Here is a 26,138-nt window from a genome sequence, read left to right as displayed (position 1 = left end):
ACTCCTGAACAGCAGGAGGACTGTCGCCAGGTCCTGGGGCAGTACTCTTCGTTGTTCTCCCTTGTCCCGGGTAGGACTCACCTGTGCGTCCATGACGTGGACACAGGAGACGGCCCACCTGTGAAGTGCAAGATCTACCGGATGTCAGACAAGGTGAAGGCCAGCATTCACAGTGAAGTCACTAAGATGCTGGAGCTAGGAGTGATCGAACCTTCTAGCAGCCCCTGGTCCAGTCCGGTGGTGTTAGTACCAAAAGCTGCACCACCGGGTGCCCAACCGGAACTGAGGTTCTGTGTGGACTACCGGGGACTGAATTCAGTGACCAAAACTGATGCTCATCAGGATCCCTAGGGCGGATCAATTGATTGACCGGCTGGGAGCTGCCCAATATCTAAGTACCTTTGACCTTACTTCTGGGTACTGGCAGATCTCTTTGACTGATGGAGCAAGGGAAAGGTCAGCCTTCTCCACGCCCAATGGCCACTACCAGTTCTGTGTGATGCCCTTTGGGCTCAAGAACGCACCTGCCACGTTTCAGCGCCTGGTAAACCAGATCCTCACCGGAATGGAGAGTTTCTCTGCTGCTTATCTGGATGACATAGCCGTCTTCAGTAACAGCTGGGAGGATCACTTGCGTCACCTGCAAGCTGTTCTCCAGGCCCTGAGACAAGCTGGATTGACGATCAAGGCCAGCAAGTGCCAGATCGGGCAGGGGTCGGTAGTGTACCTTGGACACTTGGTGGGCAGGGGAGCGGTGCAACCCCTCCAGGCGAAGATCGAGGCCATCATGGCCTGGGAACCCCCCAAAACACAGACTGAGGTCCGAGCTTTTCTGGGCCTCACGGGATATTACCGCCGCTTCGTGAAGGGGTACGGTACCATCGTAGCCCCCCTCACGGAGCTCACGTCCAAGAAACAACCTCGACGGGTAGTCTGGACGGAGGCTTGTCAGCAGGCCTTTGTGAGATTGAAGAAAGCCATGTGCGAGGCCCCGGTCTTAAGGGCCCCAGACTTTTCCAAGGAGTTCATTGTCCAGACAGATGCATCAGAACATGGCATTGGGGCAGTGTTATCGCAACTCAATGAAGAGGGTCTGGATCAACCCGTGGTTTTCCTATCCCGGAGACTACTCCCCAGGGAACAGAAGTGGAGTGCAATAGAGCGTGAAGCCTTTGCAGTGGTATGGGCTCTGAAGAAGTTGCGGCCATACCTGTTTGGCTCGCACTTCCTAGTTCAGACCGACCACCGACCCCTTCGTTGGCTGATGCAGATGAAGGGGGAGAATCCCAAGTTGTTGAGGTGGTCTATTTCCCTACAGGGAATGGACTTTCAGGTGGAACATCGGCCTGGAGTGGACCACGCCAATGCAGACGGTCTCTCAAGGTATTTCCGCCTTAGTGATGAGAACTCCCAAGGGGTTGGGTAGCTCTCCCCACTTTCAGCTGGGGGGGACGCGTGTTAGACCTGTCAGCCCTTTGGGTGGTCCCTCCCCATCATTATTTATTTTGTCCCACTTTTGCCTCAAACCCTGTTTGAATTTTTTCCTTTTTGGGAACCACCAGACTTTTTAGTGTTGCTGCAGATTCAGGGAGCCATTTTATCTACCCCTGGAACTTCTGTCTGAGGGCCTGGAGCACAAAATGGTGGCCACCTGTGACATCACCAGTACCCACTGGAACCTACTAGAACCTTCTGCAACATTCTGGAGCCCTGTGACAGTTGGAGGCGGTTTAGAATGTTGGGAAGCTAAGACAGAGAGTTGGCAGTTGGAGCTGGCAGTTGGCACCTGACTGGTGAAGAGTGAGCAGCAGAAACCTGAAGGAGGAAGGAGTGAGGCAGCAGGGGTGGAAACTTGTGCCTGGAGTGGGGTCCATAAACCCACCCTTGATACTAGTCCCTACTGACTGAGCCCAGCCTGGAGCCCTGTGTGGGAAGAAGCAAGAAAAACCATCTTAAGGACCTGGACAGCAGGAACAGGCCTTAGAATCCAAGAACAGCAAGATCCTGACCTGGATACTGGTTTCCCTGGAGTCCGACGTCGAGAAGCCTGAGACCTGGAGCCCGAGGTGGAGAAGCGGCGCTGACTGGAAAAGCAGACGTCGTACCCGGAGCCGCCAGAGGTCGAGAGAGGGCGCCGACGGAGGTCGTGAGGAGTACCAGAGGTCGAGGAGGAAGTCACCCGAGGTCGAGTGAGCGGCGTCGACGGGGGAGTGAAGTCCGCCCTCCGGAGTCGCCGGAGACCGAGGTGAAGCGTGCCGGAGGTCGGGAGTGGAGATCGCACTCCGGAGTCGCCGGAGCCTGAAGGGAATCGTGCCGGAGGTCGGGAGTGAAGGTCGCACTCCGGAGTCGCCGGAAACCTGAGGAGAGGAGCACCGGAGGTCGGGAGTGAGGATCGCACTCCGGAGCCGCCGGAAGTCGACATCGAGCCAAGGCCGGCCGACGTCATCGAAACTGAGGTCGCCATCGGACCGGAGCCGCCCGAAGTCGACATCGAGCCAAGACTGCCCGACGCCATCGAATCGGAGGTCGAGATCGGAGCCGAGGCCGCCGACATCGAACCGGAACCGCCTACCGGCGTCGTCAAGAACTGACATTGTGCCGAAGCCGCCGACATCGAACCGGAACCGCCTCACGGCGTCGACACGACTCCAGCGGCGTCGGAGCTTCAGAAAAAGGGCAGTAAGTGGAATAGAGGGCGCCAAAGGCCCTGTGGAATCCTAAGAGACTACTCTAGGGGTTAGAGAGGTGCTGGAACCAGCTGGACTGTGCCAGGGGTGAGCTGAGACTAATTCAGAGGGGTTGTGTAGGGTGAGAGAGCCAGGTCTCTAGTAGTCCCCCCTTGATCTACCTCAGTTTAGGCCTCAGCCTTGTCCAAGCCAGGGAGTAGACACCCTCAAGCCTTCCACATCCCCACAAGCTGTGCCTGGGCCAAATCAGCCCATAGTAATCTCAAATGTGATCTGATTATATGAGTGTCACTGTCAGCTTTTAATTATTTATTGAGGGCACTGTATTTATTGTATTTAACCTATTTATTGCTTCACTGTATTTATTGTTCCACAGTATTTATTGTTGCACAATATTTATTGGTTTACAGTATTTATTGCCTCAGAATATTTAATTGCCTGTATGTTTTGCACTTATATTTATGCCTTCCTTATTTATGATCACCCCTATTTATTGAATCATTAAGCCAGTATTTATTTGACCTGCACTATTTAAGAAAAGCCTTGTATATTGTGATTGTGTTATTTATTTATTTAATCAGCAACTAAGAGAAAAAGCAGATAAAGAAAGATATTTTCATAATTTTTACGGTGTAGAGTCGTTTTTGGAACGGATGCACGCATGGTTATTGTATGGGTATGTCGTATGCTTAGCACGGTGCCTGATTCCTGACCACTCGAGCCAAGCTACCACAGTGTATGTCTGGGAGAACACTACCACCCTTCCGGTGTGGGAGTGGAGTATTTCCAACACTCCTCTTAATGATCTGACATCCAAGAAGATGCCCAAAAAGGTTCAGTGGACAGTAAGCTGTCAAAAGGCATTTGATGACCTGAAGGAGGCCATGTGCTCTGCACCTATCCTGAAAAGTCCTGACTACTCCAAAGAGTTTATTGTCCAAACAGATGCTTCTGAGTTGGGTGTGGGAGCTGTGCTGTCACAACTTAATGTAGATGGTCAAGACCAACCCATTGCTTTTATTAGCAGAAGGTTGACCCCCAGAGAGAAGAATTGGTCAGCTATTGAGAGGGAGGCCTTTGCTGTGGTGTGGGCCCTGAAGAAGCTGAGGCCATACTTGTTTGGCACTCACTTCAAGATTCAGACCGACCATAAGCCCCTCTTATGGCTAAATCAGATGAAGGGTGAAAACCCCAAACTGCTTAGGTGGTCCATTTCCCTACAGGGTATGGACTTTACAGTGGAGCACCGGCCAGGTACTGACCATGGGAATGCAGATGGTCTCTCCAGGTACTTCCACTTAGGACATGAAGACGAGACTGGTCAAGGCTAGTTTAATGTCCCAGCGTTTGGGGGGGGGGGGGGGGTTGTGTAGGAGAGTAGGGTCTGCTATCCTATGGTCACCCCAAATTTTTGCTTTTTGCTTCACTGGTTTTTGACATATTGAGGCTGTGGGCCTGCCAATCAGACCCCCAGCCTGCTGTTCTCTCTACTAAATTAAAACTATGCACCCTAGGTGCATAACCAATTGGAAGTGGATCACCCTGTCAGCCCCTGTACCAGTGTACACTAGGTACCCAGGGCATTGGTGTACCCAAGGCCTGCCAGGGGCTGAAGCATGTATTATGCTACCCCAGGCTTGGCCTAACAATTTGACACAACTGGCTGATCACTCAGCTGGGGTAAGTTGGTGTAATCACCTCTTACTTAGGTGTAGTATACCTATACCCAACCTTAAATGGGACACCTGGTAACCTATAAGTCACTCCTATGGCAGGCCTTAACAATCCTGAAGGCAGAGTGCTTGGTTCCATGTGAGATGGTGCTCTGGCATGAGCTGAGCCTGTCTGCAGTGGTCGGAACAACTTCCTTCTACTGTTTCCAGATATCGTCATACCATATACTCTTAAGTGCATTATGAACCTCGCGGTTAAATGCTATCTTTGGTTTGGCTTTATCAAAACAGGTCGAGTAAGGTGTCATACGAATTGGAATACTAACCCCTCGCCAATTCTGGCGACGGGGTTAGCATTCCACCCTTCTAGAGGGACACGACATGTACAGTACCTGAAACCCGGGTAATATCAGACATAGCCTCAGCTCCACAAAATGGATGCTGCCACCACAGACACAAGTCTGCCCTCCTGCTGCTGGGAGTCCTTCCAGCTTGGGAGGTGTGGACAAAGGGTTTCCTGCCAGGGGAGGTGCATGCACCACCCCAGACAGGATTTTGTGTATTGGTCAGGTAGGGCTTGAAAGAAACCAGACATGCCTGTGGCTCACAAGGAGCCTCGGTGCATATGCCAGTTCAAACCGGTCCTGGGGCACACCAGTCCCGGGCCTCGGGCGAGCTGGACAAAGGATTGGGGGTGTAACCACCCCCCTTCCTGGTCCCACCCATAGGGAGGGACCTAGCAGGTAGTCCGGCCCCTAGAATCCGCTTAAAGGTAGGAGCTGTGTCCTAAGACTTCAGACATCCTGGAATCAACTTGAAACTAAGAAGAAGACGGGAACTTCGACATTCTGCTGCACAGAAGACTGAAGGAAATCTCCCCTGTGGTCAGGGAGTAACCACCTTGCTAACGCAAGCACCATCCAGCGAATCAACGTCTGCTTTGCCGCCGCCTCCCGCCGGAGCCCGAGCCCAGAGACTGACAAGACCTGGACCTCCAGACCTCTCACCGCCCGATCCACAGTCCCTGAAAAGAGGAGACCCGTGGAGGCACCGAGACACGTGGAGCCAGCCATCTTGAAACGACCACGACAAGCTGACAAGTGCAACAACCGAGACTCCCTCCAAGTTGTGCTTTGGGATCTGAGAAGCCCAACCCTCGAGCAGCATCTGCACCAAAGGTGAGCCCTCCAGCATCTCCACGATCTGCGTGGGGCCCTTCTGCATTTTGCCACTCGACGCGCCTAACCGGTTGCTGGCCCGCTGGCTAGTAGCCATCTTGGCGACGAACTTTACGAAATACACCGCTGGTCTGGTTGCTCCAGACTGGCCCTTGCTCCCCTCCAAAGGAGCAGTCCCTCTGACCTTGCTGGGCAGAGCCATCAGCTTATTTCATCTCCTACAACAATTGCTTTTGCCAAGGCTTGTTTGCTTCGATCAAGTCGCCGACAGCTAGAGCCTGCGTGGGAAAGCTCGTGAACCGACTCCTGGACGTCGTCGACCTCCAGGGACCACGTGGCTGCAGAGACAAGCTACACCTTTCTTCCTGTTTGCACCCGACATTGCCTGGTACCCACCTGGTGCCACGCTGGTCACTGGCTAGTGACTGTGAACACTGTCCCCTCTGCTTACAGGTCTTCAACATCTCCGATCCACTCTTGGATCCACCGCATCTCTCCCGGACCGACCGCCTGCAGCATCTTTGTCTTCAGGCTCCACGGAACAGATAGAAGAAACCCGACGCACTTCGAGGCCTATGCAACCGCTTCCTGTGGGTGAGGTAAAGCTGGCACTCCTGTGCCCAAGTGTAGTATTACATCTCTAGTGCCTGTGTTCCAAATCTTGAGTTCCTAGTCCATCCGGAAGATCCTCTTTGCAGTAACTTTGTACTTTTTACGCACCCATTGAAACCTATGGGAGCACACGTGTGACTATTTGCTCTGCACACGCCACCCGTGGACCTCCTGGTCACTAACTGAAGTTAGCTCCTTGTAGGCCCAGCGATTCTAGAGGCCCTAGGCCTTTTCCCCTTTCTGTTCGTGGTACTTATACCACTATTTTAGTATATGGTTCGAGCGGCCACCAGGGCCTATCCATATAAAGTGCAACTTCTGTGTATTCTACTGTAATCTTGTTTGACGATTTGTGCTCCTGTGCTCATAAAGAGACTAGGGGTTACTTTGAGAAATAAATACATATATATTTTGAATATATATCTGTGTGGTGTCCTTTCATTAGTATAAAAGGGGGTTGCATTTGGTAAAACAGCTGGCTTAACATGCTTCACGAGTTTAGCCTCAAAGACTGCTTAGCCTACGCTACCACTAGGGCAGCTAGTCCGAAAAGGTTGACTTACAACCACACCATAAGGGTTGCTTGGCATGGTACAAGGTGATCACTTTAACTAGTGAGCATCATATACCAGGCCAACTTCTCACAGCGTGTGTAGATCTGCAGCTTTACATGCCAAGAACAGATGCATACTGGTAAGTAGCATATTCCGTTCGAGGCATATGAGCTGCAGATTACACACTCTTGCATAGACTATATCGCAGTTCCCAACCTTAGCGGCGACCGGTATCTGCTGCAGTGGTTTGAAATAGTGTTTTTAGTACAGTCTGGCCCACACTAGCTTGTTGCTTGGTTTGCACATCTACACAGTAATGTTTAGTGAAAGTGCACGGTGTTGACTATGTAGCTGCCTTGCAGATATCATCTAATGGGATGTTCCCTAGAAAATCCATAGAAGCCCCTATCTTTCTTGTAGAGTAAGCTTTAGGGGGAACAGATAGCGTGCGTTTTGCTTTGTGGTAGCAAATCTGTATGCATTTTACAATCCACCTAGCTATCCCTGATTTAGAGATGGGGTTGCCTTTATGAGGTGGAGAGAAAGAGACAAACAGTTGCTTTGTCTTTCTGAAAGGTTGTGTTCTCTGGATATAGTAAAGCAAGGCCCTTTTAACATCCAGTGTGTGTAGAGCCCTTTCTGCAACAGTTTGAGGTTGCGAGAAAAAAAACGGTAATTCTACTGATTGGTTTAGATGAAAGGGTGAGATGACTTTGGGTAGGAATTTTGGGTTGGTACGGAGGACAACCTTGTTCGGGTGCATTTGGAGAAAAGGTTCTTGTATAGTAAGTGCTTGTATTTCACTGACCCTTCTAAGGGAGGTGATGGCTAAAAAGAAAGCTGTTTTCCAGGTGAGGAATTGCAGTTCGCATTTATGCAAAGGTTCGAAAGGCGGTCCCATTAGCCTGGTGAGAACTATATTTAAGTTCCACACAGGTGGCACTCTGGGGGGAATTATTCGTTTTAGGCCTTCCATGAAGGCTTTAATGGCAGGCACTCTGAAAAGTGATAGGTGCTGTCTGTTTTGTAGGTAAGCGGCAATTGCTGCGAGGTGTACCCGAATGGATGTATATGCTAGGTTACACCTTTGTAGATGGAGTAAGTAGCATATGATGTGCTGTATGGATGCGTCTAGAGGGTTGATTGTGTTGTTATGGCAATAAACAACAAATCTTTTCCACTTGGCAGCGTAGCAGGCTCTAGTGGTAGGACGCCTCGCCTCTCTGATAACGTTCATACAGTCGGGGGGAAGGTTAAGGTATCCGAATTCTAGGATCTCAGGAGCCAGATCGCAAGGTTGAGCTGAGCTGGGTCCGGGTGTCTGATCTCTCCATGGTTCTGGGTTAGGAGGCATGGTGAGAGGTGTAATTTTTGGTGTGGCACTACTGAGAGTTCCAGCAGCGTGGTGTACCACGGTTGTCTGGCCCATGTTGGAGCTACTAGAATGAGTGTGAGGGAGTGCTGTTGTAGCTTTCGCACCACTAATGGAATTAGTGGGAGAGGTGGAAAGGCGTATGCAAATTTGCCTGACCAGTTCATCCATATCGCATTGCCTTTGGACAATGGGTGTGGGTATCTGGCGGCGAAGCTTGGGCATTTTTTGTTTTCGTGGGTGGCGAATAGGTCTATCTCTGGATGCCCCCACATTTGAAAGAACGGGTGAAGAACCTGTGGGTGAAGTTCCCACTCGTGGATCTGCTGCGTCTGTCTGCTGAGCAGATCTGCCATGGTGTTTTGGACTCCTGGGACATGCTGGGCTAGGAGAAAGATTTTGTGTGGAATTGCCCATCTCCATATGCTCTGTGCTAGTTGAGAGAGCTGTGGAGTGTGTGTGCCGCCTCATTTTTGGATGTAGTACATGGCGGTCATGTTGTCTGTGCGGATAAGGACTGCCTAGCCTAAAATCTGTGTGTGAAAGGATTTTAGGGCTAGAAAGATTGGCAGTAACTCCAGATGATTGATGTGGAGTAACTTTTGTTGCGGCGTCCATGTGCCCTGCACTGTGAGGTGTAGTAGATGAGCTCCCCAGCCGGAGAGCGATGCGTCTGTTGTCAGGATTATTTGTGGATCCGGGTCCAGGAACGGTCGAACTCTGGACAGATTTGTGGTGTTCCACCACTGCAGAGAGCAATGGGTGCGACCGTCTACCAACACCAGATCTGTCAGTTGCCCCTGGGCCTGATTCCATTGGCGCGCTAAGCACTCTTGGAGTGGACGCATCTGGAGTCTTGCATGAGGCACTATGAAAATGCAAGAGGCCATCATCCCTATCAGTTGCATAAACACTCTTGCTGGGAGGGAGTGTTGAAGTATGAATTTTTGACGCAAAGCCTGAATGCTTGCAATCCTGGCCAGATTGGGGTAGGCTATGGCTTTTGAGGTGTCTATGGTGGCACCGAGGTATTGCTTTATGTGGGATGGTGTTAGCTGGGACTTTTGGTGGTTCACCGTGAAGCCTAGTTGGTGAAGTACCTGGATTGTAGTAGAGGTGTGGTGTACACATTGGTTGTAGGAAGCGGCTTTTATCAGCCAGTCGTCCAGATACGAGAAGACGTGAATGTGCTGTCTTCTGAGATGTGCCACCACTGCCGCTAGGCACTTGGTGAATACCCGTGGTGCTGTTGTGACCCCGAATGGGAGCACCTTGAACTGGTAGTGTTTCCCGTCCACAACGAATCTGAGGTACTTTCTGTGGGCATGGTGTACCGGAATGTGAAAGTATGCGTCTTTCAAGTCCAGTGTGGTGAGAAAGTCGTTCTGGGAGAGGAGCGGAAGTATCTGCTGAAGTGTTACCATGTGAAAATGGTCCGAATGTATGTATGTGTTTAGAGGCCGGAGATCTAAGATAGGACGTAGAGTCTCGTCTCTTTTTGGTATCAGAAAATATAGGGAGTAGACCCCTACATTTTGCTGACCGTGGGGGACCTGTTCTATTGCGTGTTTTTGTAGGAGGGAGATTACCTCCTGTTTCAGTAACATGGAATGTTCTTGTGACATTGGGCGTTGCCTGGGTGGAATGTTGGGGGGGGGGGTAGATGTGAGTTCTAGGCAGTACCCTGAACGAATAATTTGGGTCACCCATTTGTCTGATGTGATGGACTCCCAGACGTGAAGGAAATTTTGTAGTCTGCCCCCGACCGGAGTGGGATGGTCTGGAGGGAGCAGGGGAAAGTCATTGGGTAGGCGGTGTGGCAGAGCGGGCGGTATTTGTTTTGCCTCTGCCTTTATTGTTATTGCCTCTATATCCACCTCTTTGATAACGTTTTGTGAAGGGGGACTGAGGAGGGGATTTGTAGGACGTGGACGCGCTATCTGAGGAGTAGCCTCTGCCCGTGCCCCGAAAGGAAGAGCGGCGAAAGGAGCGCCTAGGAGGGTGTGACTGTAGGGCTCCCATAGATTTCGCCGTAGTTGTGTCTTTCTTCATCTTCTCGAGGGCCTCATCTATCTTTGGACCGAATAAATGTTCCTGAGCAAATGGATGGTTTAATATAGAGGCTTGTACCTCAGGTTTAAAGCCTGAAACTCTCAGCCAAGCGTGTCGACGGAGGACACTAGTGTTAATGGCCCTGGAGAGTGTGTCTGCTGCGTCCAAGGCACAGCGTATAGAGGTATTAGTTATGATCTTACCCTCTTGAATTAATTCATTGGCCCTATTTTTATATTTTTCTGGGAGATGGTGCATGATGGTTTCTAGTTCATCATAATGCGCTCTGTCGTATCTGGCCAATAGCGCTTGAGTGTTGGCGATACGCCATATATTGGCTGCCTGGGACGCAGTAAGTTTTCCTGACGCGTCCAGGAGCTTTGACTCTTTGTCAGGCGGTGGTGCTTCGCCTGATGCCTGGGAATTAGATCTTTTCCTTGCAGTGGATACCACTAGGGAATCCAGTGGCGCTGGTCCTTTGATGTATGCAGGATCTGTGGGGGCGGCTTTATACGTTTTCTCTATGCGTGGGTTTAGGACTCTAGCCCTGACTGGGTCTTTAAAAACCTCTGCCGCATGTTTTATTACCCCTTTGAGCATAGGTAGTATAGCAGTAGACCTATGTGCATTATCAAAGGTGTCTAGGAGGAAATCTTCCTCTACTGGGTCAGTGTGTAGCTCTACCCCGTGATAATGTGCCGCCCTCTGAAGTAGGTGGTGAAAACCTAGTGAGCCTTCTGGTGGAGATGGCCTGGATGGATAAAGGTCATCTTGTGGGACATCTGGAATGTCTGGATTATTATAATCATCCCAGGGGTCTGGGGATCCTGTAGGGGTGGGGTCTTGTGGCACATCTGCTGGGTCGTAGTATGGGTCCCCCTGATCATCATGGTCTGGAGACGGGGTCGGAGAGCGATGAGGCAGGGGTGGAGAAGGTGGAGGGGGTGGAGGTGGGGAGAGTGGAGGAGGTGGGGAAGGCACTCTGAAAGGGGAGGTAGCACAGTCCTTCCTCTTTGGAGGATGAGGTGGAGCTGGTTTGTCCAAATGTCTCTTTTTAGAAGACAGTGCCAAATGTCCAGTTTTTGGATCCTTGGTAAGTGTCTTTTGCAAAGGATCCGGTGTAAAAAGTTCTTGCGACACTGGTTGTTCGGTCGGCGCCTACGTTTTCGGGGCCGATGGCTTTTTAGGCTCGTCTGTGCCGTGCTTTTTTGGAACCTCCAATTTTTTGTTCGGTGCCGAGAGAGGCTTCAGCGCGGGAGTGTCGGTGCTGAGGGCCTTATGATGTTTGGTCGGCACAGAGGCTGGGTTTGGACACCGAGGGCTTTGGTACGGGGCTCGGTGTCGAGGTAGAGGCCGATCTTTTCTTCGGTGCCGAAGGGTGTTTTTCGGCACCGTTGGCAGGCTGGCTCGAGCCCGAGCCGCCGGAAGGCTTAGTTGGCTTCTTCACCGCGCCAGAAGGTGGGGTGTTCGCAGCAGTGTCCTTGGTCTTGCCTAGGCCCGGAGGCGAAGGCGTGACCGAAGCCTTTTTGGGTGTCGGCGCGGGTGTGGGAGGGGGTATTTTACTCACGACCCTCTGCGCCGGGGTGATTTCCTCCACATCCGAGTCGTCGGCTTCAGAAGCACTGACTAGGTCATCTTCGGTGTGCTGTTGTCCCGGAGCTTTGACGTCGTCCCCGAAGATGTCGACTGGAACGGAAGTCGAGGAGTGCGCCATTTTCCGTCTGGCCCTTCGATCTCGAATAGTCTTTTTGGATCTAAAAGACTTGCAGGCGGGAGAGTCTCGAGCCTCGTGTTCAGGGGAGAGGCAGAGGTTGCACACCTCATGAAGATCGGTGTGGGGGAATTTGGACCCACATCGAGGGCACTTCTTGAATGGAGTTCTTTCCATCAGCAGGGACCGGAGCCTGGATAGGCCCGAAGGCCGCCGTCGATGACTGTAATCGAAGGTGTGTCGAAGAAGAAGGTGATTGAGGAGATCAGTATCTAAACAATACCGCGGAGAGCGAGGATTCCGCTTTGATCGTCGAACTGGAATGGTCGGAACCGGAGCGCGAAGTATTACATCCGAGCCCGATGGCTGAAAAAAACAATCTGAGGATGGAGCCGAAGCCCATGCGCAATACGAACCAAGGGAGGAGTCACCGACCTCGTGACTTCCAAAGATTTTCCAAGAGGAAAAACAAACTGCAAACATCCGGGCCCAACACCATATGGCGATCTATGCAAAAGTGTGTAATCTACAGCTCATATGCCTCGAACATAATTTTCCTCCTGTTCCTACCTACATTACCACACTACATGTGCAGATCTTAATATCACTGCATAATAGCAATGTCTGGCCAGCAGGGGTTGATTTTGCCAAAGACGCACCCGATAATTGTTCGGGGTTTCTCACACAAACACCGATAATCAGGATAACGGTGCTTCTCTTTGTCATGATAGGTCTCTGTGAAGGGACTGTAGTTCATGGCCCAACTAGATGGTGGGTGTAGTGTCCCACTTAGCTCTGGGAACAACGTGCGCCTAGGTGTACTTGGCTTGTCATTTCCAGTCCTTCCCTTAGAAAACGTTAAGTGATCTAGGCTCAGGAGAGTGGGTTAATCAAACGTGGGTCTATTTGAAGCCGGTACTATACTTTATTTTATTTTCAAAACAGGTTGAAATCAAGGCTGTCACAATGTGACCAATTTTAGTGATATTCTTTGTTTTATTTCCTGTAGAGGTTGATTTTCCAGAAAGGGGGTGGTGGTGTGGGAGTGACTAAGTGGGTTAATGCTAGACTAGGAATATAGATCAGTCTCCGCCTGGGTCTTTCAGGTCAGGGTCAGACTTTGTTTTCAGGTCAAATTATCTTTTGAGTTTGAGACTTCGTTTCAGTGAGGGAATCCTATGAAGTTGATCATCCAAGTGAACTTTAGTTGGTATTTCAAGGGGACTGGCGATGAGGCCGTTTCTTAATGCTCAATGGTTGCAGGTTTGAATCTTGGCTGATGAACACAGTCTTTCATCCTTCAGAGCGATAAAATGAGCACCATTGAGCCGGGATACAATAAACCTGTGTCACTCAGCAAAGATACTTAAAAACTCTCCTATCGATCATTCTTTACACAGTTTCTTTCCACCTCCCCAGAGCTAGTATCCAAAATGCTTAGTAGCACGAAATCCAGCTCTCCACTTGACCTCTGCTCCCCGGCAATTCCAAAACTGGCCCCAGAGCTGATAGCGATCAATCTCTCATATATCGAACTCCATGTTTACCACTGGAGGTTTCCCCTTCATATGGAAAAAAGCCTCCATTCCCGCTTTGACAAAGAAGCCCACACTGAATCCTGCTGACCCCAGCAACTATCGCCATCTACTGCCCCCCCACCTGCAAAAATTGTAGAAAAAATAATGAACATGCAGCTGTCTCAATTCATCCATGAGAACCATTTATTGAATCCAACTCAGTTCGGATTCAGACCTGGGCATAGCACAGAGACTGCCCTAATCAAAGCCACCGAGGAGGTAAAGGCTGCACTAGATAGAGGAGGATCTGCAGCTTTTATTCTTGTCGAACCACCTGCAGCTTTTGACACGGTTTACCACAAGACTCTGATCAATCATCAGGCCTAACTAGGAATTAAAGGCAAGGCATTGTCTCTCCTGACTTCCCTTCTCTCTCTCAGAGACTCCAAATAGTTGCTTTAGGCCAGTAAGAATCCTCCCCATTTTAGGTCTCGCCTGGTGAAAGCAGCGCATGCGCTGCCCTCGCCTTTTGCAATCAATTCAGCCAAAGCTGAATGCACGCGTGTCCAGATGGACAAAGATGGCTGCTCTCGCCATTCACAAAGCCAAACGTGCACGCGTAGGGACAAAAAAATGCACGTGCATGTGGACAGCCCGAGGCCATCTTGGTTTACTTTAATTAGCATAGGGATGTGCACACGTGCGCGCATTGTTGTTTTGTCCGTACGCGTGCGACGGCTCCCGTGCACTCGCCTTGGTGCTTCCTCTTCCTTTCGTGCACGCATGAGCGAGCTCCATGCCTGAACAGCGCTCCCGCTCAGCTGATGGCTGGCTTTCCCTTCTCTCCCGACACGGAATGTGCCTTTATTTATTACGGTGCTGCAATCACTTTGGGCTCGCCGGTGTCTGTGTTGCCTTTAGCTCCTCCCTTCCCTCCTCATGCCGTTTGTTTGGATTGTGTTTATGTGCGTATCACAGTTTCAGCGTGTAGTTCCCTGCTACTGCTAGTAGCTTCAAGCACCGCCCGCATCTCACTTTTCATTCAACCGTTGCCTCATACCATATCAAAAGACACGCATCTATCTAAAACACCCACTCGCCCTGAACCTCCAGTAAGTTATTAAAATGAGCTCGTGAGACTTTGCGTAAAACATGGTAAACATGAAATACATTCCGAGTCGGAAAATGGTTAAACGCCACTCTCGGCCAAACCGGAGCTCACGTTGGTAAACGCTGGTCTGCAGCAGCCAGACAGTTTGTTGAACGAGGCTCGGCCCATGCAGCGGGTACATTCTTATAGCGGCATATGGGTCAGTCCATACACGGTGGTGTGTGGCCGGGGTCCGGTGGAGACCGAGTAACAATAGTTGTTTTGTCCTTTAGGCAGCCAAATCTGGATCTTTTGGTTGAAAATGAATAAAGCAAAGTGATGCCCCTGAGACTGCAGAAGATTATGACTGAGCTCTGTTGTGGGAAGCGTGCTCAGTCAGCGACATTTGTTGTGCCTGCAGTGGTGTACCCTAGTGCCTCTTGTTCACAAATCAAAACAAGCATTGACATAGCCAATAGGTCTTGCTTTTGGGACCTTAGAAGTATTTACTTATGCAGCACAATATCCTTGGTGCAACAACATCAACTGTTGCATGGCTAAACACTTATAAGATCCCAAAGGCTAGACCTATTGGCTATGCCAATGCTTGTTCACTTTCTTGTAGGGTTCCGCCGGGATCCTTGCCCAATCCAACATTATTTATCCTCTATGTCACAGAGCTAGCTACTCTAATCAGAACTTTCGATTTTTCACTCACTTCTTACGCCAATGATACTCAGCTAGCTATATCAGCGTTAAACAATGATCTCAAATTTTCCACCTGTTTCCATGACTGTATGCGTGCCATCAGTTCTTAAATGAACAGTCATTGTCTGAAGCTCAAACTTTGAAGTGGTAATTGAAATCTTTCACCACCCTGGACCCCTGCTTGGTGGCCAGAACTAGCCCCCTTCCTGTAACCCCCTTGGCCAAAGCCAAGAACCTGGGAGCACAGATTGACAACAAGCTTAATAATGGCACCCAAGTGATGGCCGTGGTCTCATCATCCTTTTATACCCTTAGGATAGTCAAAAACAAATTCCCTTCCATTCCAGACAAAACCAAAAAGACTGTCATCTGTTCCTTGGTTCTATCTAAAATAGACTATTGCAATGTCTTCTAAATGAGCTCATATATTCAATAAACTTCAGAGGATACAAAATGCAGCCGCCGGGATTCTACTAGGATTTCCTCAATTCCATTCTATCTCCCATGTATATCAAAAACTTCACTGGCTTCTGGTGAGAAGTCGCACAAAATGTAAAGTGCTATGCATAGCCCATACGGCACTGCATAACACAGGCCCTGACTATCTATGGCACATCTTCAAGTGGTACACACCCTGTAGACCCCTGCGCTCCTTAGGAGCCAGGACACTCAGGGCTCCCAGATAAAAAAAGAAAATGAACTGGGGAGGAAGAACCTTAGTCACTGATACTACCAAGCCATGGAATGACCCCCACCCCCAGGCTACACCCCCCCCCCCCCCCACGCACACACACGCCCCCCTAGGGTCCTGCACTCTCGGCTCGCCTTTGGAAAGGAGCTAAAGATATGGCTTTTTTTTTTAACTAAGGGCAATGCGCATTAGTGTTCTAAAGCAGTCAGTGCCAAGACACCCAAGGGTATACGGGCGCTTTACACGTTGGATTAACATAACTTAACATGAGGGAACGTGAATTTTGCAAATACATTCTGTAGGATGCGTACCTACCGTAATTAAACCAGTGCCACAGCTGCCACAATTAAATACTTTTTGGACCGAAATGCCCACACCTCTGACATGTAAAAGTTGACGAGATGGCTGGAGAAAAAAGTGCAGACTAAAGGTAGATCTCTTCAGTCTTATGAGCGATTACACAGACAGAATTTAAAAGAGGTATCCCTACACTACATGTGTGAAGGTGGCTCTGTACATGGCACACCTGTAAGAGGTTGTATTGTGTAAAGAGCCCAGAGATTCTCCCACCCAGAAGTGTACAGGGCTCAATGTAAACCTATTTGTGGTAGTGTGGGCGAGCAGCCTTAGGCCTAACACAGAGGAGAATAAGCCATTAGTTAAGCACAGAGTGACTAATGAATGACACGCCTCAAAAAGGAGATCCACACCAATTTTACAATAATAAAAGTTTCTTTCAAGATTTATTTTAAGACCAAGATGTTTGCAAAAGGGAAGTATGTTTTTCAGGAAAAATACTTGATACTTTAAAAAGTGGATACTCAGTGCAATTTTCAAGCTTTGCAATGTTAACCTATAGGAGGAAAGCAAGAAAACAGTTTTTGCAGATTAAGTACTCTACACACAGATTCAGTCTTCAAGGTCTTTGGTCAACTTTAGGCAGAGTTCAAATCAGTTCCAAGAGTGCACCACCAGCGGCACAGGGCGGTAGGGTGCAGAGGTCAAATTCAAGGTCAGGCGCCCAATGTTAACCAATAGAGACTGGGGGCCCTCGAAGTCGCGCTGCTCACAGGTGAGTAAAGCCTTGTCAGGGGTCAATCTCCTGGAGTTAAGGTCAGTAAAAGCTGGGCCACATGGCGGCACCAACTTACACCCTGAGCACCTCGGAGACTAGAGGCTCTCAACCCAGAGGTCCAGAAACATGTCTGGTAGAGGCAGGCTGCCTAAAGAAAGTCAGAGACCACACCAGAATGGGTAGGTTTCAGGGGGCACCTCTGAGATACCCTCTGAGTACATGTTTTAATACATCCAACACTAGTATCAATGTGGGTATATTAAGGATGGCTTGGTACCAAACACTCATGGGTTCAGTAAATCCGTCATGGTGCTGGGGAACTCTATTCAACGAGTTTCCAGCCCATGTACTCTCAATGGCTTCACTGGCACTTATATTAAGAATAGACTTAAATATTGATGGGGCATATCTGCTCATGAAGATATGCCCACACCTGAGATATAGTGCACCCTGCCTTAGGGTTTGTCAGGCCTGCTATAGGCGCGACTTACCTATTCCTTAGGCAGTGTGGCATTGCTTGGTGTGGCATAGAGGTAGTGCGCCATGTTGACTTTGTTGTTTTTCTCTGCATTAAGGCATGCAGGCTGCTGTGGCATTTTGCATGGCCATGGTGAAGGGTTCTGTCCTAGGAAGCCCTCTTCAGTCCCAATGCCCTAGGTACCAGAGTTACCATTTACTAGGGACTTACAGGGGGGTCTGAAGTGCCAATCGTGGTACAGTTTTAGGGAAGGAGCTCTTGCACAGGGGACCTGGTTGGCAGGGATCCTCTGCATTTTTAACCACATCATTTTCCAGGCAAAAGGTTTGTGTGTGAGGGGGGAGGGGTGGGGGAGCACTGCAACAGAAACCCATTTTCACAAACTAGATTTAAACACAAACTCCATTCACCTCCGCAAAGAAAGAACACCAATAAACCAATGTTTTCTAGTTCCGCACTACAACTTGATGCTTTTGTTTTGCATACTCTGTGTCAAACACTCTCCTTCTCCTAGTGCACTGTTGGGTTTCAAGAAGACCGAGGAAAGAGTTTTCAGGTCATGCTTGAAAATCAGACTGCAGGAAAAACTTGGTACATTTGTGCATCAATATCTAGTTGGAAGGAGTATGAACAGCATTTAACTCTACAAGCATTTGCACACACATCTTACAGCAGCTTACCGTCTCCCGCTTCAGTTTCTCTCTTTTACGGATAAGTTCCACCAGCAGTCGTGCTCTCTCAAGGTCGTGACGGAGACGTTGCCATGCCTTGAGCTGTTCTTTGAGGGTCCATGGTTTATCCTCTGTGTCTTTCTGTGGAAACAGTGGAGGCCATAAGAGAAGGGAAAACATTAAATATTGCCCTTCTGATGGGTCAACATACAGACCACATCTTCCTACCCAATCAAGCTCTCAGATCAGTAGAAGGCAGTTCCTTGACTTGTACCCATCCTAAAACAATTCTAAGAGCATTGGAGTGCAGACCAAGCTACTAAATGGTTTAGGCCAGTGCTTCCCAAACTTTTACGGAATTAAACTTTCACAATCCACCTATCTTTAATTGAGTTTTTATTTAATGTAACTAAAGCATTATGTGGTAGCATACTTTTATTTACAAACAGCACATTTTCCATGGAAATGGCCACTAAATTTGGACAGGCTCAGTCTTACTCATAAAACTATATTACACACAAATGTGTGGAAATCAGGTTTCTGTGACCAGTTCTCATTTGTTTATCTCTCAGTAAAGTGTCTTGATCCTAATAAAATGTGTTTCCATCACACTTCAGAATTAGAAGAAGAAATGTGCTTCATTTTTGCTATCCTAACTAGTGAATATGTACAGTTCTTTTACAGGTAACCTACATGTGCGTTATAAATTAGCATAAATTACATCCTATAGCCTTTCCTTTCGCAATCCCTATAACCCAGCAAGATTACCACATAATTCACTTTACTTTTCTTTCACTAACTGCGAAATGAGAGGAGTTTGTAAAAATCAACTCCCATGTTAAAAAAGTAAGTAGTAATTTGTCAGAAGATATAGGCTGACATTTGACCCTCTGTCCTTGAGGCAAGCAAGAGTGACAAGATAAATACAGAACTCAAAGGCATCTTTATTGATTTATTGCTTAGTCTTTAACGACCCACCCCACTCCACCCAAAAAACGAAACCAATCGGCTTTGAGAAACACTGGTTTAGGCAATAGTATACTGCCCAATTATCAAATTCAAATTTTCCCCAGAACAAAAAGGAAATCATTTATTTGGTGGCTAAAGAGCAAAACTAAAAGGTCACATTTAATACTCTACCACGTTGTCTGTAGGAAAAAACACTACGCAGGACGAATACACAGAGAGTACTTTTTCCAATGTTCCCTACCAAATATTGTTAGAATCAGACAATTTGGAAACTCACATTAAAGTTTTAGGCTTAAACGAGGATCAGAAAAGAAGCCTTCTAAGGTTGTGCAAACTCTCCTACTATATTCTAGGCTTATGCAAACGCTCCTCCTATATCAAAAGTTGTGCAGCTTTGGAAACACTGGTTCTGATAAAGAATCTCCAGATGGAACAGAGTATTCACCTCTGAAAACCGATGCTGCAGGTCAGTCATGGGGAACTTTTGAAGATGGTCAAGGAGCTAGGTGGCACTACGTACAATCCGGGTACCACACCAGTACGATGTGAAGTCAAACTGATGTTTGGCTGCACATAAGGACAGAGGACATAAGAGGTGGAGCCCCACCCTATTCCTTCACTTCCTGTAATCATCCAGCCGAGCGAGTGTCAAAAGATAGTATCCATGAAAAAGGTCTGCAGATTCCTCATCTTTGAACATCCAACAAGCAATAACCAACCCATACGGATGGAGAGCACCTTGAAAATCAAGTAGAACCTAAGCTATGAGACTGGATTGATCTTACAACCAAAGTTTCATTCCTGGCAATGCTTTACAGAGGTACGGAAGGAAGAGAAAATATCTGTCTTGTAGATCTTCTCCAAATGCATCCATCTGAAGAAAAAAGCAGAGAACACTCTGCTCTTCTGAGAATGCGCAATTATAGCTTTTTATTTATTTGAAAGTTTTATATAGCGCGAAAAAGACCCTCGCAGGTTAAGAGCGCTTTACAATGTTAAAAAAAAGGACATATAGAATCGGTATTATAATGGTCAAGAGGCAGTACAGGATATGGCAGTTCCCCAATGAGGGTGGGATCTCCTCGAAGGTAAGACATAGCTCAAAAACAATAATATCACAAGCGAGCAGTAATCCTGAGTGAAGTTGAGGAGTCCTGCTCAGAGAGAAAAGTTCCAAGGGTCTAAGGCAGAAAAGTGTTCATGAGTAGTTTAACTTCTTTCTTGAAAGATACCGTTGAGGGATTCAGTCTGGTTTCAGGGGGGAGGGAGTTCCAAATTCTTGAGGCTATGCCAGAGAAGGCCCTGTTGTAGGTTTTATTTTGTTTTAATCTCTGTGGTTTCAGCAGCAGAGTGCTGGAGCTTCTAGAGATCTGAAGCCACCAGAAAGTTCAAGCTTCTGAGCAAGGTAAGTTGGGGGTATTGAAGTGTAGGGCTTTGTGGGTCATGCATGCAATTCTGAGCAGAATTTTAGCTTCGTAGGGGAGCCAGTTAAGACATTTCAAATTAGGGGTGATGTGGTTTTTACTTTTTGATCCAGTGAGGAGCTGTGCAGCGGAGTTGAGGGAGGCCCTTAAAGGAGCCTTTTTCGATTTGGGCAAACCACCTAAGAATCACTAGGGTTTGGACAGCAGACTTAAAGTCCTTCGGGGGTAGGGAGGGTTTTAATTTTCTTGCAATGCTCATTAGGTGGCAGCAATGATGTGCTTCTGGAAGTTAAGGTTCTTATCGAGGGTTAGTCCCAGTGATTTTGCCGAGTCTATTACTCGAGGTATGCAGTTGAAGGCTGTTAGGTGCTTCATCTATTACTTAATGGCTGGTGACTGTTTAGGTGGGACGATTAGGAGGAATTGGGTTTTGGGCGTGTTTAGTTTGAGGTGATTGCATGTCAGCCAATTTTGGGTTTTTTATAATGTTAAGTTGAGGGCTCTGATGTCTTCAGGGTAGGTGACTTTCAGGTATAGTTGGGTGTCATCTGCATACCTGTTATAGTGGATGTTGGATGATCTCAGAACAGCAGTTAGCAGCTCCATGAACAGGTTAAAGAGAGTAGGTGAGAGGGTGGAACGCTGTTGGACCCCCAAGATGACCAAATCGGACTTAGAGACTGATTAATCTTGATTTTGAGTTCTGTTTTAGAGAAACTAGGTGAACCAGTTTAGGACGGTCCCAGAGAGTCCCATCCTACGTCAGGTAGGTATTCATGCTTAACCATATTGATTGCAGAGGATAGGTCAAGGAGCAAAAGGAGCAACGATTTGTTTTGGTGCAACATTTTTAGCGCTTCTTCCACTATATGTGTGAGTACCGATTCAGTGCTATGTCCCAGACGGAAGCCGGATTGGGATTGGTAAAGATGACTGAATTGACCAATGTGGTTACAGAGTTTGATGTGTACACAATTTTTACGGCGCTTTGCCGGAGTTGGAATGTTGGAGATGGGGCGGAAGTTATTTTGGGCCGTGTGATCAGCTGTTAGCTTTTTTAGGAATGTTACCTGCCCAGACTACGAAATCTGGGATTGTGCCTTGAAGTAAAGAGGCATTAACGATCTTAGTCCAAAGTGTGAGTATAGATAGTTTGATCTCACTGAAGAAGATGGGGGTAGCGGGTCATTGAAGTGGTTTAGGGTTTCAGATCTGCCAGAATTTTTAGAGTTGCATTTTCCACGAAGGTTATAAAAGAGATACACAAAGCGATGTATTTGAGGAAGTGCTCCAGTAGACCAAAAGGTACACAAATCCGGAAAGGGTATAGGCTGGAGTGAGGTGAGAGATGACAGTGCTCCAGTGCCCTTAGCAAATCAGATCTCATTTTCCGTCTTCTCCAGGAAGGAGGCGGCAAATTTTCCGCAGTTTGGTAGTGGATTCGATCCAACTGGGGAAGGGTTGGGTACGCAAGTTGACTGAAGTTTAATGAGTGCAAATATTTTTTGGGGTCGGTTTCTAAAGAAGTTTGCTTTAGAGGGTCTAATGCTTTTGTAATATGAATTCCTCAATTATCTCAAATGTTTGAGGTGCTCAAGATAGGGTGAGGATCTCCACTTTCATTCTGCTAGTCTCAAGTTATGTCTTTCGGCATTAAAGCTACCAGTGTACCATGGTTTGGAGTCTTTGGAGGACAGTCTTTTTAGCTGTAAGGATGCGAACAAGTCTAGAATGTTCTTCATGGAGCAGGTGTAGTGCTCATGGAGCAGGAGGAGGTTATTTCTGAGGGATGTCAGTTTATTGAGGTGAATGTTATTCATGCTTGTTTTCCACATTTTGGGTTTCGTTAATTGAGCAGAATTTGTTCTTACGGATTCCAAAATGAAGAATGTGATGCAATGGCGGTCAGACCAGCCACACAGGAGGATATATTCCAATTGAATAGTTAGCTTTGGCTATGATCAGATCTAAGGTCGCTCCCATGTCATGTGTAGGGCTCTCTCAGAATTGTATCAGGATGAGATGAGCAAGGAAGGATTTAAAGCTGTTAACTATAGTGCCATTCAGATCGTTCCTATGGAGGTTGAAATCTCCAAGGAAGATGGGGGGGGCTCGAAGGGCGGGTGGAGCGGAGCTGGAGAGCAGTTTAAGAGGGTGTGCTAGGGTGCTGTTGCAAGATAGGATGGGAGTTCAGACTTCAGCAGTGTCATTGGTTGAGGCAGGGTAAGAGGGCGTGCTAAAGACAGGTTTTTGGGCAGGTTAGGGGGCTCAGACTGCAGCAGTGTCATTGGTTGAGGCTTGGCGGGGGTCTGAGGTCCAGACGGGGAGAGGTAGTGATTCCCTTGTTTGCGTATTCACAAATGAAAAAAACAGTCTATCTAGCTTGAACTTCTCAAGTCCCTTTTCTGGTTTAACTTGTGCAAACTCTCCTCCAGTTCAGATGGTGGCATAAAAAGTATGCAATTCATTTGACTGGTGTGTAGGAAACTGGGTTTTTGTTGCAGTCGTCCCCCACACAAACACACTTTTTGCCTAGTATTTGATTCCTGCTAACCACGTCCACAGTCCCAGTGTTTTGCCCAAAATAAGACAACTGGTCAACTGATCCCCAATTGACCAGGCCTTTATAACCTCTGTAAGCCCCCAGTAAGTGGTATTTCTGGTACCTAGGGAATAGGTACTAAAGAGTGCCTAAGAGCTGCAGTGTATCTTCTGCCACTCTAGGGGACCCAGCACTGCAGGCTGCGTGACAAGGTTCTCTTAAATGTGAAAACACGACATGGCAATGTGTGCCATGTCCCCTAACACTGCATGTAATATTTACAGTAATAGTCACCCAAGGCAGAGTGCATTATATTACATGAGGACACATCTTCATGAGCAGATATGCCCCTGTGCTAGTCAGTTCAACTACTGATAGTACAAGGGAACAGGGAAGCATTCTTAAGGTACGTACTGGGCACTGGTCAGAACGAGTTTCCAAGCTACATAGTGGCTTCAGTGAAACCTGTGGTGTCTGGTATCAAACACCTCGTATTAATAAACTCACACTGATTCCAGGGATGGATTTATTAATAAATGCACCTAGGGTACCTTAGAGGTACCCCCTGAACCCTACTGGCCTTTGAGTGTGCTGGCTGACTGGTGCAGTCCAGCCTGCACCACCACAAGTGCCTGACCCACTAGGAGGGGAGAACAATGCTCTCGGAAGACAAACAATGCCTGCTCTGGAGAGATGTGTAATCACCTCCACTTCTAGGAAGTCTGGCAAGTCTGCATATCAAGGCAGGAGACTTGAAAGGCCTATGCTGCCTTTGTTATGAGACCCAGGGCTTCTCCAAACAGGGAGATGCCACTCCCTGCCCTGGGCACATCTCGCACCAGGACAGATGGGAACATTAGCTATGCAGGAGGTATGCTGCACTGCCAGGCTGGACACTCCTCTAGGATCACAAACTTAGGAATTCCACCATTTTGTGTGTGGTGGAATTAGGAACTCTGGGACAGGGTGATGCCTACACCCCAAAGGAAGTGGTCATCAAGGGGGATGTAATGACCCCAGGAGTAAGTAGCCCATTGGCGACTTCCCATCACTCCTCTCAACACCCCTAAATTGAGTACTTGGGGGACCCCTTGATACCAGGGCTTCAGATTTTGACTTGCACAAAAGAAGGAGGTGACAAAGAAGACTACTAACCCAAGTACCAAGGAGCACCACTGACTTGGCACTAACCCTGCCAGCTGCATCTAACCCTCGTGGAGCAACCAACTCGTCCTGCCACTGTGCAGACTCCAAGAAACCTGGAGGGCTGCCAGTGCTTTGACAATTGTTAAAGAAACTCCCTTGGAGTAGAGGAGCTACACCCCTGCAGCCACAGGCACCAAAGAAGCAACACCCAGTACACCGACCTGTGGCCTACGGGGACTACCGACGCAGCAGCTGCCCAGAAAGAGGTACGGTCTAAGGGTGGCGACGCCAGTATCGACCGGAGCTGCACAACACTAATACCTGGGGTACTGGACCTCTTGCAGCAACCAAGGCTTGTTGTAACCAGGCCAGACACTAACGCTGAGGAAAACCACCTGCACGTCGAAGGACTTTAGGGACAGCGAGAACCACACCAAGAGAGGGCCAGCTATCCTGTTTATACCTTTTCTGCAGAACAAAGACAAAGAAGTTAGACTTCGGCTGTCGCCACCCGACGCCTCAAAGTACCTCTGCACCCGCGCTCCACAGACCGAGTTCAATAAGGTGACGGTGCCAATGGGCTCCCCAGAACCTCAAGAGGTAAGCCCACCCTTGGGTTTACCCAGACTGGACTTCCATTTGCCGTCTGCAGCCTCTTTCTGCAGGCTCCCTCTAACGGCGAATGACTCCAGCACAGAAGCAGATGCCAAAAGACACCACTGCACCCATGCCCAACAGCCCGAGGAGTAGTGGACCAACAGTGCCCCCCCCCCCCTTTCCCAAGCATCTCAAGGGTCAAAACCCCGTGGTTCTCCCAGATTGGTACCCCAGTCCAAGCCTCTTCCAACCAAACCATTCCCCAATAAAGTGAATCGGGCACCCGTTTCCGTAACGCACCTTTGCATCCGGACGCCACAGAGCCTCCCGAGGTGACCTGTTGGTGTGGCCATGGACCTTTCCCGATACTCACCTTAAAGCCTGAAGAACAGTGCTGTCAGTCGCTGTTAAGTGCCTGAATGTAGAAAACGTTTTTCTCCCATAGGACAGCATTATTGCTCCCAAAAACTGCAGTGTGTTAACTTTTGAAAACTGTAAAAATTAATAACTCCAAAGGTACTTACCCAATTCCGATGAGCTTTGTATCTACGTTCAAATGAAATTCTCTCATTTACTGCCTTTGTGTGTGCAATAAATGCTTAGCACTGCCCTCTGATTTGCTGAACTGCTCGGCCATACTACCATAAGAGAGAGCATTTGGGGTGTCATTTGTGCCTCTGTAATTCCTATGGGGTTTGCCAGGACTCTTTACACCGTGTACCTCTTTTTGGTCCACTATATAAAGAGCCAGCTTCCTACATTGCTAAGATGGAGTTCTGTGACGGTCATTGGGAGGGAATGACTGCTTTACCCTCAACGTCATTTGTCTGTGGAAAAGTCTATGTCTTAATCGCCAATAAGACTTGTAACTCACAAAATGATGCGAATAAAATTATTGCCACCAGGAAAACATTTTCAAGAGTAAGATACTGGACGTCACACTTGAGCAAGAACCATGAATGGAGCAATCAGAAAATAGAGGTCCCAGTGAGCACTGGAGAAGCCAAGCTGTGGAAACGCCTTTCCATCCCTCTCACTCATCCTCCTGTGATGCAGAGGTAATTGGGCACTTCCAGTAGGTTGACTGTATATTTTTATGGTGTTCACCATCTTGGAGTGGTAAATTGAAAGAAAAAAGAAAAAGCGCATGAAGTGGCATTACAAAGAAAGAAGCGGTCCCATGGCAAATGTCTGCTGCTGGGCCCTCATATTCAAAATATTTAATTTGCGAGGTCTACCCTTTATACTAGCAAGTGTCAAGCTCACAACAATTTCTAGTCCATTCCGCTATGGGATTACATAAAACCACTGGGATGGTATTCTCATGCAGAACAGATTCATCACCAAAACACTGAAAAAAGACTACAGCAGCAATGTGCAGATCACAGTTA

At 48.2% G+C, this 26,138-nt stretch overlaps 1 protein-coding gene across 2 annotated transcripts in view; it reads right to left on the bottom strand.

The window, feature by feature from the left end:
* BRPF1 (bromodomain and PHD finger containing 1) overlaps positions 1-26,138 on the bottom strand; it is a 282,053-nt gene that overhangs the window by 156,549 nt on the left and 99,366 nt on the right. For both annotated transcript variants that reach the window (XM_085624272.1, XM_085624271.1), the window contains exon 6: positions 18,079-18,210. In XM_085624272.1, coding sequence (XP_085480398.1) covers positions 18,079-18,210 — 132 coding nt within the window. The remainder of the gene's footprint in view (positions 1-18,078; positions 18,211-26,138) is intronic.

The sequence above is a fragment of the Triturus cristatus genome, chromosome 9 (assembly GCF_964204655.1).
Source record: "Triturus cristatus chromosome 9, aTriCri1.1, whole genome shotgun sequence".
Taxonomy (NCBI): domain Eukaryota; kingdom Metazoa; phylum Chordata; class Amphibia; order Caudata; family Salamandridae; genus Triturus; species Triturus cristatus.
The sequence above is the reverse complement of the archived record's forward strand: the minus strand, read 5'-3'. Positions and strand labels throughout refer to the sequence as shown.